The following is a 12,337-nucleotide window of genomic DNA, read 5'->3' as shown; positions in this document are numbered from 1 at the left end:
ATTGGGGTGGAGATGCTGCGTCAGGTATACTGGGCCAAGGCCATTTAGGAGGTCTTTCAAGACAAGTGTTATGTGGTCTCGGCGGCCGCTCCCAGTCACCAGACTAGCTGCCACATTCTGGATTAGTTGTAGTTTCCAGGTCACCTTCAAAGGTAGCCCCACATAGAGCATGTTGCAGTAGTCCAAGATAACCAGAGTATGCACCACTCTGGCGAGACAGTCTGCGGGTAAGTAGGGTCTCAGCCTGCATACAATCTGTCAATCTACTAGAAGTCACATTCAAGATCCTTGTGTTAATTTACAAAGCCCTGAACAATTTAGGTCCAAGCTGTCTTAGGAACCACCTGAAGCCTTATAGCCCAGCTGGATCCCTGAGATCATCTGCAGGAGTGTTGTTGATCATCCTCCAAACTGGCAAGGTTCATTTGACAGCAGCAAGAAACGGAGCCTTTCGTGTTGTCAGCCCAGTTTTGTGGATTACTCTTTCATTAAAGATTTAGCAGGCGAATTCTGTTTTAATTTTAAAATGCCTGCTGAAAACTTTTCTGTCAGGTTTATGCAGGCAATTAAGAATACACATTTCCACAATAGCTGATTTCTGATTTTAACATTTTTGTTTTTTGTCACATGGTTTTATGCATAACTGTTGTAAACCACAATGATACTTTTCATGAATATGGTATATACTTTTTAAAATATAAAGTAACTATAGTTGATTAATCCATTGAGGGACTGCATCTGTATGGAGAATGCGTATAAGTGACATCACACACACATGCCCCTACAGTTCTAGGAGCACACACTCTGTTGCAATAGTTATTGTAGCTTTGATTGGGTCCTGACTGCAGGCAGAAAATTGCTCCTTTTGCAAAGCTAATTATAGTCCCCTGCAAATAGCTCTCTCTTCGGCTGTTAAATCACAGCTATCTGTATCCCATTAACCTGCGCCGAACAGAGAACCGACTGCATTTACTGCATGCTTGCATGGCAATGGTTAACTGAGCTGGCGAGATTCTGCTTACCTCAACAAAACCAGCCGCAGTGAGAAAGGGAAAACAATGAATGGGTGGAGATGAACAGCCCGTCAGAGAAAGAGCTATGCATTCCGGCTAGTGCAGTCCAGGCTGCTGCAATGACAGTCTGAAGGTTGTAGCAGCCTCTGGAATCTGCATTCAAACTGAACATCAGCCTTCGCTTGCAAGTGGAGCCCACCCCCCACCCCTTTTTGGCACAAAAGGGCTTGTTCACCATCGGGACTTCCGAGACATGGCCAGTAACCAGGCCAGCTTACAGGATGACCAGGGCAGGCATTGCAAGTTCTTATCCTATATGTTTTACCAAGCTGTCAGAGATCACAAACCTGTCTGGATGCTGGAAGACATGAGGACTATGGAGTATTTCTACTGGGAAGAAAATGCCAGCCTGAGGACGTATTCCCCTTCCGAAGCCCTGCTCTACGCCGTGGTGCACAACCACCTGCCTTATGCCCAGTACCTGCTGTCTCATTTTCCGGAGGAGGCTCTCAAAGTCCCCGGGGAACATTTCTGCTATTGCCCTTCCTCTGCTCCTCACTTGGCCATGGCTGTCACCTACGACAGGAGAGACATTCTGGGGCTGATCATCAGCATCTCCCACAAGCTGCCCAGCCTGAACTCCTACATCAACAGAACCGGCTGCTTCCACCTGGAAGATGGAAAGACCCCTCTGCATCTTGCCTGCGAGCTCCTGAGGTCAGAGACGGTTCTGATCCTTTTGGGGAACGGGGCCTCTCCCAGGATAGAGGACAGCAAAGGACTGACACCGCTGGATGTCATCTTGGAGCAGATGTGGGACTCCAAAGTCAACGTGGTGTCCAAAAAGCTCTGCCTCGATTACCTCTTGCTCTTCATGCCCAGCCCCCGGTTCAAGATGAGGAAGGTGCTGCAGGAGCACCCAGAGCACTGGGCAGTTCTGCTAGGGGAGGACAAGTTCAATAGCCTTGTGGGGAACATGCCTGCATCCTTATACCTGCAAGCTATGCAAACCATCCTTCAGACTCTCCCACCCTCCCATTTCCCTAAAAGCATCCAGGAACTTCCTATACCTCAGGCATTAAAGCCCCTGCCTCGCTTTGGCAAGCAGCACCCAACAAAAAATATGGTAAATGTTTTTCCATGATGTTATGCTTTTTTTTAAAAAAAATGTCACATTCAAATTGTGTAATTTGTTCAGGTGGGGTTTTCAAAGGTGCTTCAGACTACAAACCAAACCCCCAGCGCACTTCCACTTGAGCTAAATAGGACTACTCTCAAGTAAGTCACAGGAGGATTGCTGCCTTAGGGGGATTTGCTGCCCAGTTATTACTGAATTGGCATCGAAATCTGGGCTACTGTTTGATGCCGCTGAAAATCCCAGCCTTAGTATATGTTGTCAAATGAAATCTCTCTCTCTATTTTTTTCAGATTAAAAAACCCCTCCCATTCCGTGCATGTGAAAATATTACATTGAACTGAATGTACCTTTTGCTTACCGAAATCAGTGTAGCAGCATTCCTGATTTATTGTTTGAATTTTATGTAAATTACCCAGGTTTTGCATTGTTGTTCACAGGGCATTATATGGACCAAGGTCCCAATCCTGTACATTGCTTGATGCCTTAGCTTCTATTAACATCACTGAGTTTTAAGGATCATAACTCTATGCAGGATTGCAGCCTACCAGATCACTGTGCTGTTAGGGGAGCATGTGGTGGGGGTTAAAGTAGGAACTCTTTTTAAGTTTTCTCAAGTGCTGCATAATGAATCAGCAGTTATGATCATAAATGTCTTGGCCTTCAGTGCTGCTGCAGTGGCGAGGAGTCCCTCTGGCTGCAGGATTCTGTTGTGTCACCTTAAAACATCGAGCCTTTCTAGCAAAATCTAGGTAGGTTCGTAGTGTGATGGAAAGGACCCAATGAAACCTACATAGATGGAATTCCTTTTCAAAGCTGAGTTGTAGGGGAAAGACCAATTTCCACGACACATCACAATGTGCCAGACCCTTACCCTCCCCTTTCCTCTCTGCTCACAGTGTCACTGTTGTTTCAAGAGTGAGCATGCCTACAAAGGAAGATGCGGCATGGTCCTTAATGCTAGAGACCTACAGTGGCTGCTTGTATTTTTTTCACTGCAAGAAGCAATGTAATATTAGACAGCTGATGCCCCCCTTCCCTGCAAGAAATGCACTGCGATCCTTGCAGTTGCTGAGAAAGAATGCTGGTGGCCTTCCCCCTCCAAGATGTCTTGGGCTACATCTCCCATCAGTCCCAGCCAGTGTGAAGGCTTTTGACTTAGGAAAAAGGGACCCTGCCCACCTTAGAGGATGAGACCTTGTGAGTGAATGTACAAAGGTCACCATCATCAACCAAAGAGTTTGCCCTGTTTGCCTGTAGACAGGCTGCTCCTGCCTCTCTGTCCATCCCAACTTATCTCCCCCACCCAACCATGACCACTGATGTAACCTGCCTAAATAATGGCCCATCAGCATTCCTTCAAGGTGCACAATCTCTGTAGCTCCAGGTGCATGGTTTCTGGTTTTTTGTTTGTTCATTTGTTCATTTTACCTCTGCCAGAAAGGATTGTGTTCCCTACATGCCCATGTTGTAGATGGGCAACACATGTTTGCTCCTCCGATTTTGGATCACATGCTGTTTTCAGCAAGCCATCTCTGGCCAGAAGAACACTGATATCCAGGGATGGACCTTGATGCTTTCCTGGAAAGAGAAGAATGAGATGCTCTCTCCTCCCACCCCAACAACCTCTGAATTCCACAAAGAAAAGCCAAGCAGACTGGCAGATGAACCTTACCTCAACACAGGTGCCAGGCGAGCAGCCTCCACTGCACTTGGAGACAGCAGGCTGGCTTAGGGGTTGCAGGGTGGGTTGTGTAGCTGCCGCTCCCCACCTCTGCCTGAGGCACCTGTCTCACTCTGCCTTATGGTGGGGCCAGTCCTGAGTGAGAGCCTGGCCCTAAGCATGTTTCCTGGGAAGCAACTCGTATGGAAATGGAGGGGAGCTGCTTCCTCCTGAACAGGCTTAGAAGCAAGTTCTGAAACCCTGGACAGCCCCTGCCAGTCTGTGAGTACAGTGCTGAGCTCTATGGACCGAGTGGTCTGATTAAGTATCTGGCCGCTTCATACGATCCTATGTACTTTGGAAACGGGGCTAAAGCATTTTTCTTAAGGCAACTTGACTTGATAATAACCATTGCTCTGTAGAAAGCTGACCTGTTTTTCACAGATAGGTCCAAATTCCATGATAATGGGCAATGAGAAGCTATCCCTTTAATGTAAATGCCTAAGAAGACTCAGAATTTGAAACAGTTGTGCAATTTCATCCTTGTGAACAAATGAGCAGGTCTTTGCTGTGTCTAGTGGATGCATAGGAGCTGGTGCCCTAGCACACGCCAGGCATATTGAGGATACTATCTCAGTCTTTGAAATTTACCTCTGCAACAAAATGTAAGCTATGTGTTCTATTAGAGCCAGTGGGTTTGAACAGACCTACATGATTCGCAAGAATCTCCTATTACGTTCTGGTATTAGCGACTCCCCACAGGTACTTGACAAATCAGACCAAATGCCCCAATCTAGCCAAGCACTTTGTTCTCAAAGCCATCCAAATGCCTATTGGAAGCCTGTCTAGAGGACACGAGCACAGCAGCACCTGCCCCCCGCCAGCTCTGTGACATAATCCTGCAGCAAACTGAGAATTTGTGCCTGCCAAACTTCTGCCATAGAGCTGTTAAGGGCGCAAGAGCACCTTAAAAAACAAAACAACAACAAAACCCAGACAGTTCAGCATCCCTCTTCCTTTCCATGATTAAATCCTCGGGACCCTCCTTTCAGCATTTTGAAGTTCACAGGATTGCCTTAGCTTTCCCCTCACCTATGGGGGACATAAAGGAGAGGCATCTAGGGAACTTTTGCAGTACATTTCTGATACAGCGAAACAGAACCAGTTTCTAGCCAACCAGCCACACAGACAACACAACTAAATGCCAGCCAGAGTAAAGAATGTTTTAAATGAACTAGGCAACCAACGCACAAATGTGTGTTTTTCAAGCAATGCTAAAATAATAATCAAATTGCAAATAAAGCCCACATCAATAAATCTAACCATGTTGCAGCAGGCAATCTAATAAATCTCGTTTCAGTGAAAAATGATAGGGGAAAATGTATCTGAGATATCCCCACGCAATACTAGCAATTATCTTGCTTTATAGTATATGCACCCTATCCTAGCAAACATTTTGAATGCAAGACCCTCTGTAATCTTTCAGTCTATTGGAAAATGACACAGCCTTTAAATTGTTGTCCCCCTCGCCCCATATTGTATTAGCCACAGCAGACAAATTTGGCAGCAATTCCCTGAACTGTGAAGGCTGTTCACTTTGCAGTCTTGTCGCTGCTCAGAGTTTCCTTCCTTCTTACAGAAGGGAGAATGATTAGGGTAGTATTATACGCTTGCTAAGCCAGTCTCACAGAAGATTTAGAGGTGTGTCTAACCATATCTTTGCAGCAGCCTCCAAAGTCAGGATAAGAACAAAGGAACCGCTATCCACTGTGACTGATCTACAGAACAACAGAGGGGTTGTTGGGACTGGACCGCAGCCTGCGCCAAAGAGACACCAGCTGTTGAAATCTGTGGGGAAAGGGCTGGGTCTGGTGTTGTTTTCATTCCTCTTGCAGCTGCAGCTTCTAATTTGGATGTCAGCAAAGATGGGAACAAGGATGGCACTCTTTAAGCAAGCGCTATTTAGGAATAATCCCACAAGGGAGATATCTGCACACTGTTTTCGACCGGATAAAATCTCCCCGAGTGAACCAAACCTTAAAAAAATCCAATCCAAATTCAAACAGATTTAAAGGTCAAGGATGAAATTGAAGGAGGTTCAGGATGAAATCCATGGTCACTGATGGCCATTGATGAGAGGAGCTGAAGCGTACTTTTAGACCGGGAAGAGAATGGAAGATTGCAGAGTTACAGAATAGAGGCCACTGTTTGCTTTCAGGCACAAGTCAGCAGCCTGAGAAAGCTACATCAGAACTGGGCAGGGGTATCATTGGTGATAAAATTTGTAGGGGTTTGCTTTCTAGAGTGACAGAGTGAAACGCCAGAACTTTAGGGTTAGAATATTCTGGAAACCCTCCAATATTTCTCCGATGAAAATAGGGACATCATATTCAATAATAATATTTATATCTTGCCCATCTGACTGTGTTGCCCCAGCCACCCTGGGCAGCTCCCAACTTATATAAAAACATAATAAAAATTTAAACATTGAAAAACCTCCCTATACAGGGTTGCCTCAGAGGTCTTCTAAAGGTTGTATGGTTATTTATCTCCTTGGTTTGGGGGTCGCATAACGCCATACCCGCCAACATTTCTTTAGTGAAAATAGGGATGTCCTAAAGGAAAATCGGGACATTCCAGGATCAAATTAGAAACCAGGTCGGCTTATGTAAATCTGGGACTGTCTCTGGAAAATAGGGACACTTTGAGGGAATGGGTCGTTCATTATTAGTGAGATGAAACTAACATAAAATAACAGTACCAATCCATTTGAATCTCTACCCATCCCCAGAACCCAGTATGGGGTATCTAATGACCCTGTATCCCTGAGATCCCAAAAGAAAAATTCTAGCTAGCCCATGGCTAAGAAAAACCTCTCAACAATTTGTTTTAATGGGATTGTGCAGGTCCCTCTGCATCGTGGAAAAAATAATCCATCTTAAGGGCTACTACTTGATCGATTTCCTATGGGTCTTGCCAATGAGATTGCCAACTGATCAGGGGCAGAGGAAGGAGGGCTTTGTGCGTCTAGTAGCAGCTTATTAAGTGCAGCACGACAGCAAACATCATTACCTAGTATCTGTACATTATGCTGTTGTTAAATGCACAGCTTCAGTGCCTACTTTATAAACCATAGCTGGCTCTGAGCTCAGCTTTTAAAAAACTAAATTGCAGTTTTCTGCAATGCATATATTGCAAATGCACATATACTTGCTTTTATTAAGTAGGGTTGCCATGTTTCAAAAGCTAAAATTCCTGTTGAGCTTTTATTTAGGAAGACCCCAACATTTTTGAGCTTTTTATTTTTTTATTTTTTTAGGAAGCCTCCCTGAAAAATAGTGATTTTAAGCTTTTTGGAGCTGTTTCTGCTGCATTTTCCATTGTGCTTTTTCCGCTTCGGCAAAATTACCCCCAACATCACTTTTTAAGCCAAAAAAACAGGACAGGTCAGGAATATTTCTGATGTATGGCAAGCCTGTATTAAGACATGGGAAGTAGTTTAGCATTTCCTTACTGTGGCACAGTTGCCCATTCTCCCACTGCAAGGGCACGGGATAGACTTTCAGTACGTACTACTTCCAGACAACCTGTAAATGTTTTGCAACACTGCCTGTTGTTATTGCTAACCCAACCCTTGACCCTCAAGGTCTTTAAGCAGAGTCTGGCCAGCCATCTGCTAGGAATCCTGCACTGCAGCTCCTGCATGGAGCAGTCGGTTGGACTGGAGGAGCCAAAGGTCACTTGCTGCAAGTCTGTAATTCTCTGTCACTTTTTATTACAGCTGTGTACACAAATAGCCTGTCAACATTCTCCACCCTCAGCACAGAAACTGGAGGGAATCCAATTGAATTTCTGCAGGGGAAGGGCAAATCTTTCACCATTTTCCCATCACATTTCACAGAGGCAGTAGTACAGCTCCCCCCCCCCCCGGGAGTTTTTCTTTCTTTCACAGCCACTGCAAGTCACAATAGCAGCAGCTGTGTTGACAGCCCAGCCACCATTTTGCATCCCCAACAATGCCCCTGGAACCGTGTGTGTGTGTGTGTGTGTGTGCTTGTTTTGTTGTGTGTGGGGGGGTGAGTAGAGGTGAGATGGTGACCCCCACAAATATGATGGAGAATGTTGGGAGGAAAGTCTGCAAAACTGCCTCCTTTTCCTAGGGGGTTAAGGAAAAAAGCCATAGATTTTCTTTTATTTTTACATGGGGGAAAAAAGCCTGTTGAGAAAATTTGGCTCAGCATTGTATACAATGCTGCCATCATCCGCTTGACAAAAATCTGAAATATTGCTCCAAGGCATTTCCAAATGGCTGCTAGCCATGATGGCTATTTTCCACTATATGCCTGAATGCCAGCTTCCGGGATATCACAGATGGAGAGAGTGCTGCAGTGCTCAGGATTTGCTTGTGGGCTTCCCATGGTTAACCACTGTGAGAGCAGGGCTTTAGGCTCTTCTTATGTTCTTACGTCAGACCTCTGGTCTATTTTGGCTCATTATTTCTGAATCTTTGCTCCATATCATGCATTAATGGGTGGTGATACCATTAGGGTTACATCTGCTTCATTAGCACTCATAGGCATGGTTGCTGCACAAGGTATGGCATACCTATACAACCAGATGGCTGCTGATACACTCTCCCACTGAAAACAAGGTAGGGAACAGCTACCTGCTCAGATGACTGCACCACAGTTTAAGCGGTGAGAATACAATGGTGTTCATGCTTCACTGGCACACCAGACTATGTATGAATGGAGTCATAGGAAAGTATTTTAACCTAATGCAGGGTTTGCCAACCTTGAATCTCCAGCTGTTTTTGGACTACAACTCCCATCATCCTTAGCTAGCAGGACCAGTGGTCAAGGATGATGGGAATTGTAGTCCAGAAACAGCTGGACACCCAAGTTTGGGAAACCCTGGCCTGATGCCTTGCAAGTCTTCTGTACCAGAATGTAGTCATTCTACAGCCAAGTCTACCTCAGGTCTATTGGCATTTAATTTGGTGAATGTTTCACTCAAGCAGGGGTGTAGTTATTCTAATGTTGTTGGACGCCATCTCCAATCATTCCCAGCCAGCATGGTCAGGAATCATGACTGCTGGGAATTGTGGTCCAACAACACCTTGAGGGCCACAGGTTAGTCACCTCTAATTTAAAGCTTGCTCATCACAGACAGCTTTTAATAATAATAATAATAATAATAATAATAATAATAATAACCATTCCATCACCCTTTCCCATTATGATTTTCATGAGATGTTTCGGACTGCAATTCCCACCATCTGTAACAACTGGCCATGGAGACAGGGGATGATGGGAATTGGAGCCCAAAGCATCTGGAAGGCACCTTGAGAAAGCAACCTTCAAGCCTTTCTGTCCATTTCTTTGGGCTTACCCAGAAGCGGGGAAGTCCATGCACTTGTATGGTGACAAATATTAATATAGTTTATTTTTGTAACCAAACAGAATGAATGTTGACGGCAGATGTCCTGTGGCATATTGGACTCTTGAAATAATTTCAAGGGGAGGGAGAGGGAAGGAGGGAGGGAGGAAGAATGTATTTGTATACATGAATAAGAAATCTCAATTTTTTTAATTTGATGTCAAGTCTATGAAACATTGCAAAAGACTGAACTGCTAGATTCCTCCAGAAAGAATTTGGAAATGATGCACATATGTTTTTCATCTGTGGCAGAGAGTCCTAAAATCTTCTGTCAGGATCTACTGTTGCAGTGACATCTCTCTTTAAGTATTCTGTAACTAGGAAAGTTGGGCACCTCTCCCAGAGAACCCGTTGGTCACCATTGTGTTAATATTGTAGGACCATGATTGTGCATTTGTCACGCTTACCTGAGGCATAATTGGTGCCCGCACTGGCAAAGTGTAGAGGCTGAGAGAAGGAGCTCTAGCCCAGGCAGCTGCTAGTTCAAGCCTTAACTTAGCCATTAGGTTGCTTTAGGCAAATAACCGTTTCCCTCAAATCTCACTGCCCCCCACAGTCAGTAGTATGATATTAATAATACTGATTGACATTACAAGGCTTTGTTTGATGTTCCTGGCATTAAAATTTTGAACAGGAGTGGTTCAGAGCAAGCTCAGAAGAATCTGTTGCTGCTTGGAAGCTGGAGAAACAGAGTTCCCAACCCAACCAAGATCAAGGGATTTAATTCTGCTTTTAAATTCTGAGCTAAAAGAAAAAAGATCACATTAGAAGCACACGTTTAAATTTGGCTTTCAAATTTTGAAATTTTGCAAATTTGAAAAGAATGACTAGTGAAACTGGGGAAATTGCTGATTTTCATACATTTGCAATTCTTTGTTTCAGCTATACATTCTACCCCTTTGTATTCAGTATTTGCTTAAATGGGCACATGCTGCCATTTGCTGAATAACATGAAATCTTGATAAATCCATTTTACCACTTATCAAGTAAAGCCATATTTTGTAATTTAGACTCTGCCTCTCCCCCACCCCCTCAGTTTTACAATGGAAAAACCTTTTATCCATGTGGTTGTACTTTTACCCTCTGCATGCTAAAAGACAAAGATTGTAGTATATATCGCAAAATAAAAAAATATGCTGATTATGCCGATTGCAAAATTATTTTATCAGATTGTAATGAACCATAATAAACCTCCAACGTAAATTGGATTAGTCTTTTTTATTGCCTGTTGAGTTGGTTGTGGGTTTTATTATCAGTTGGATTTAAAGTGCTGGGTTAATTGCTTTCCCCTTTGTTTTAAACTGCATATGTTCATTACTGGAAAAAACATATTTGAGTTTCGGAATTATTATTTTCACTCATACCACAGAGATGAGTGCTCCAGTTTAGCATTTTTAGATCTCTGGAAAAACACGTCGTACTCCTCTGGAAGGGCTCAACGCCCAGAACTTCCAGGTACGGCTGGTAGTGTATCTGTGCCTGGGGAGCCCACTCTGCACCCTGACTTTTTAGTGTGCAATAAACTAAGCTAGACGGACCAATGTAGGTCCAAGTAGGGTTGCCATCTCCCATCTGTAGTCTGAAGCAGTGTCCTAGAAAAAATTGGCAAAATGTCCAGGAAAATCCGGATGTATGCCAAGCCATGCCAGCAGTGACGTTTTTGCTGATTTTCCTTTAAAAAAAAGGAGCTCCGGATTTTCACTTTTTGAAATATGGCAACCCTACATTTTGGAGCAAGAAGAAAAGATGCCTCCTCAAAAACTGGACATTGCCTGTTAAGGTGGAACAAGAAAATTGGGTCCAAGGATCTTTGCCATGGGCATGATTACCCTCAGCTTACAATTGAGTCATTCCATTTTTTTTAGCCCCATCTGTTTCCAAGGAGAGGTGAACAAGAACATGTGCAATCCTCTGCAAAACTGGAGAAAGGCAAGCAGGGCAAATTTATACATGACATGGAGCACAGTTAAGGCCTTTATCCGTGGCATTTAAATAAGGGATGGTTGCAGAATTTGCCTCTGTTGTATTCCACCATAGACTTTGAGGTTCTGCTCTACTAGAAATGTTTTCTGGAGCAGAACTCAAATCTTTGGAACTTGTTTTCCTTCCAGTATATTTGCTACCAGGCTAGACCTATGAAGCCACGAATAACTTGGGACCCAGTTACCTGACACAACACCTCTGCCCACTTGCTGAGATCTCAGAACAAGCCACTGCCTATGGAACTCCACCTGGCAGCTACAAGTGAGTGGAGACTTTTCCATCATGGCTCCCACCACTGGGGGGGAAAAAGGCAAATGACCTTGTTGAGTTTTCAGCACTTCCTACTCTGGTTCACTCAGGCTTTTGCTAGTCACTCATATCAGGCCACTGATAATTTTTCAGCTACTGTGATTTGATTTGATTTGATTTAGCTGCTGTGTTTTAATTATTTACTGTACATATTAAGTTTATATTGGACTTTTTATTGTATTGGTTCTTATGTGTTGTAAAACTGGCTTGGGAGTTTTAATGAACAGCATTCATTTTAAATAAAGAAATAATAAATTTATTTCCATAATTGCTCTTGACTTTCCAGCCCCTCTTCCATCCTGCACTGCACTGAGTTGAACACACTGGTTGGAAGAGAGGGAGAACAAGGCAGCTGTTGTATGCTCTGCATTTATTTTATTTTTACCAAACTCTGGAATTTTGTGTGTCTCTGTGTTTTTTCATTAAAAAACCTTGAATACCAGGTGCAGCCCCAGTTCTGCCACTACCCCCAAATCCCAATCTCTAACTGAAATTCAGCTGGAAGGGAAACAAAGCAAGGCTGTAATCTCAGATCAATTACAGAACGGAACTGAGGAAATCCTCTTATCCCTTGTTTTTAATGCATTTGCCACATCTTTTGGGAATTACTACTTGATCCACATGCTTAGGGTCACATTACACTTCCCCGTTGTTCAAAAAATGCAAAATTATCCCGGGAATACACCTGTTAGCTCCACAGAAGAAAAATAGATTCACTCCCAAGAGACAAAGGTTTGTCTCAGGTCTCATAAGCAGAATATTCAAAGCTTGTGCAATCTCCTCTTAGCCTAAGGC

At 43.8% G+C, this 12,337-nt stretch overlaps 1 protein-coding gene and 1 long non-coding RNA gene across 2 annotated transcripts; both read left to right on the top strand.

Moving 5' to 3' along the window:
* The first annotated feature begins 235 nt into the window (after positions 1–235).
* LOC310841515 (ankyrin repeat domain-containing protein 9-like) lies at positions 236–11,801 on the top strand. The gene is made up of 2 exons (XM_083732754.1): positions 236–2,139; positions 11,362–11,801. The coding sequence occupies exons 1-2, from the start codon at positions 1,267–1,269 to the stop codon at positions 11,419–11,421; spliced, it is 933 nt and encodes a 310-aa protein (XP_083588880.1). The 5' UTR covers positions 236–1,266; the 3' UTR covers positions 11,422–11,801.
* On the top strand, positions 5,082–7,970 carry LOC310841702. Its single transcript, XR_014562707.1, has 2 exons — positions 5,082–7,859; positions 7,903–7,970. It is a non-coding gene; the product is annotated as an uncharacterized lncRNA (long non-coding RNA).
* Positions 11,802–12,337: the final 536 nt, after the last annotated feature.

This window comes from Podarcis gaigeae, assembly GCF_964106915.1.
Source record: "Podarcis gaigeae genome assembly, chromosome: 3".
NCBI classification, from domain to species: domain Eukaryota; kingdom Metazoa; phylum Chordata; class Lepidosauria; order Squamata; family Lacertidae; genus Podarcis; species Podarcis gaigeae.
Note: the sequence above shows the minus strand (reverse complement) of the source record. Positions and strands in the feature narration are given on the sequence as shown.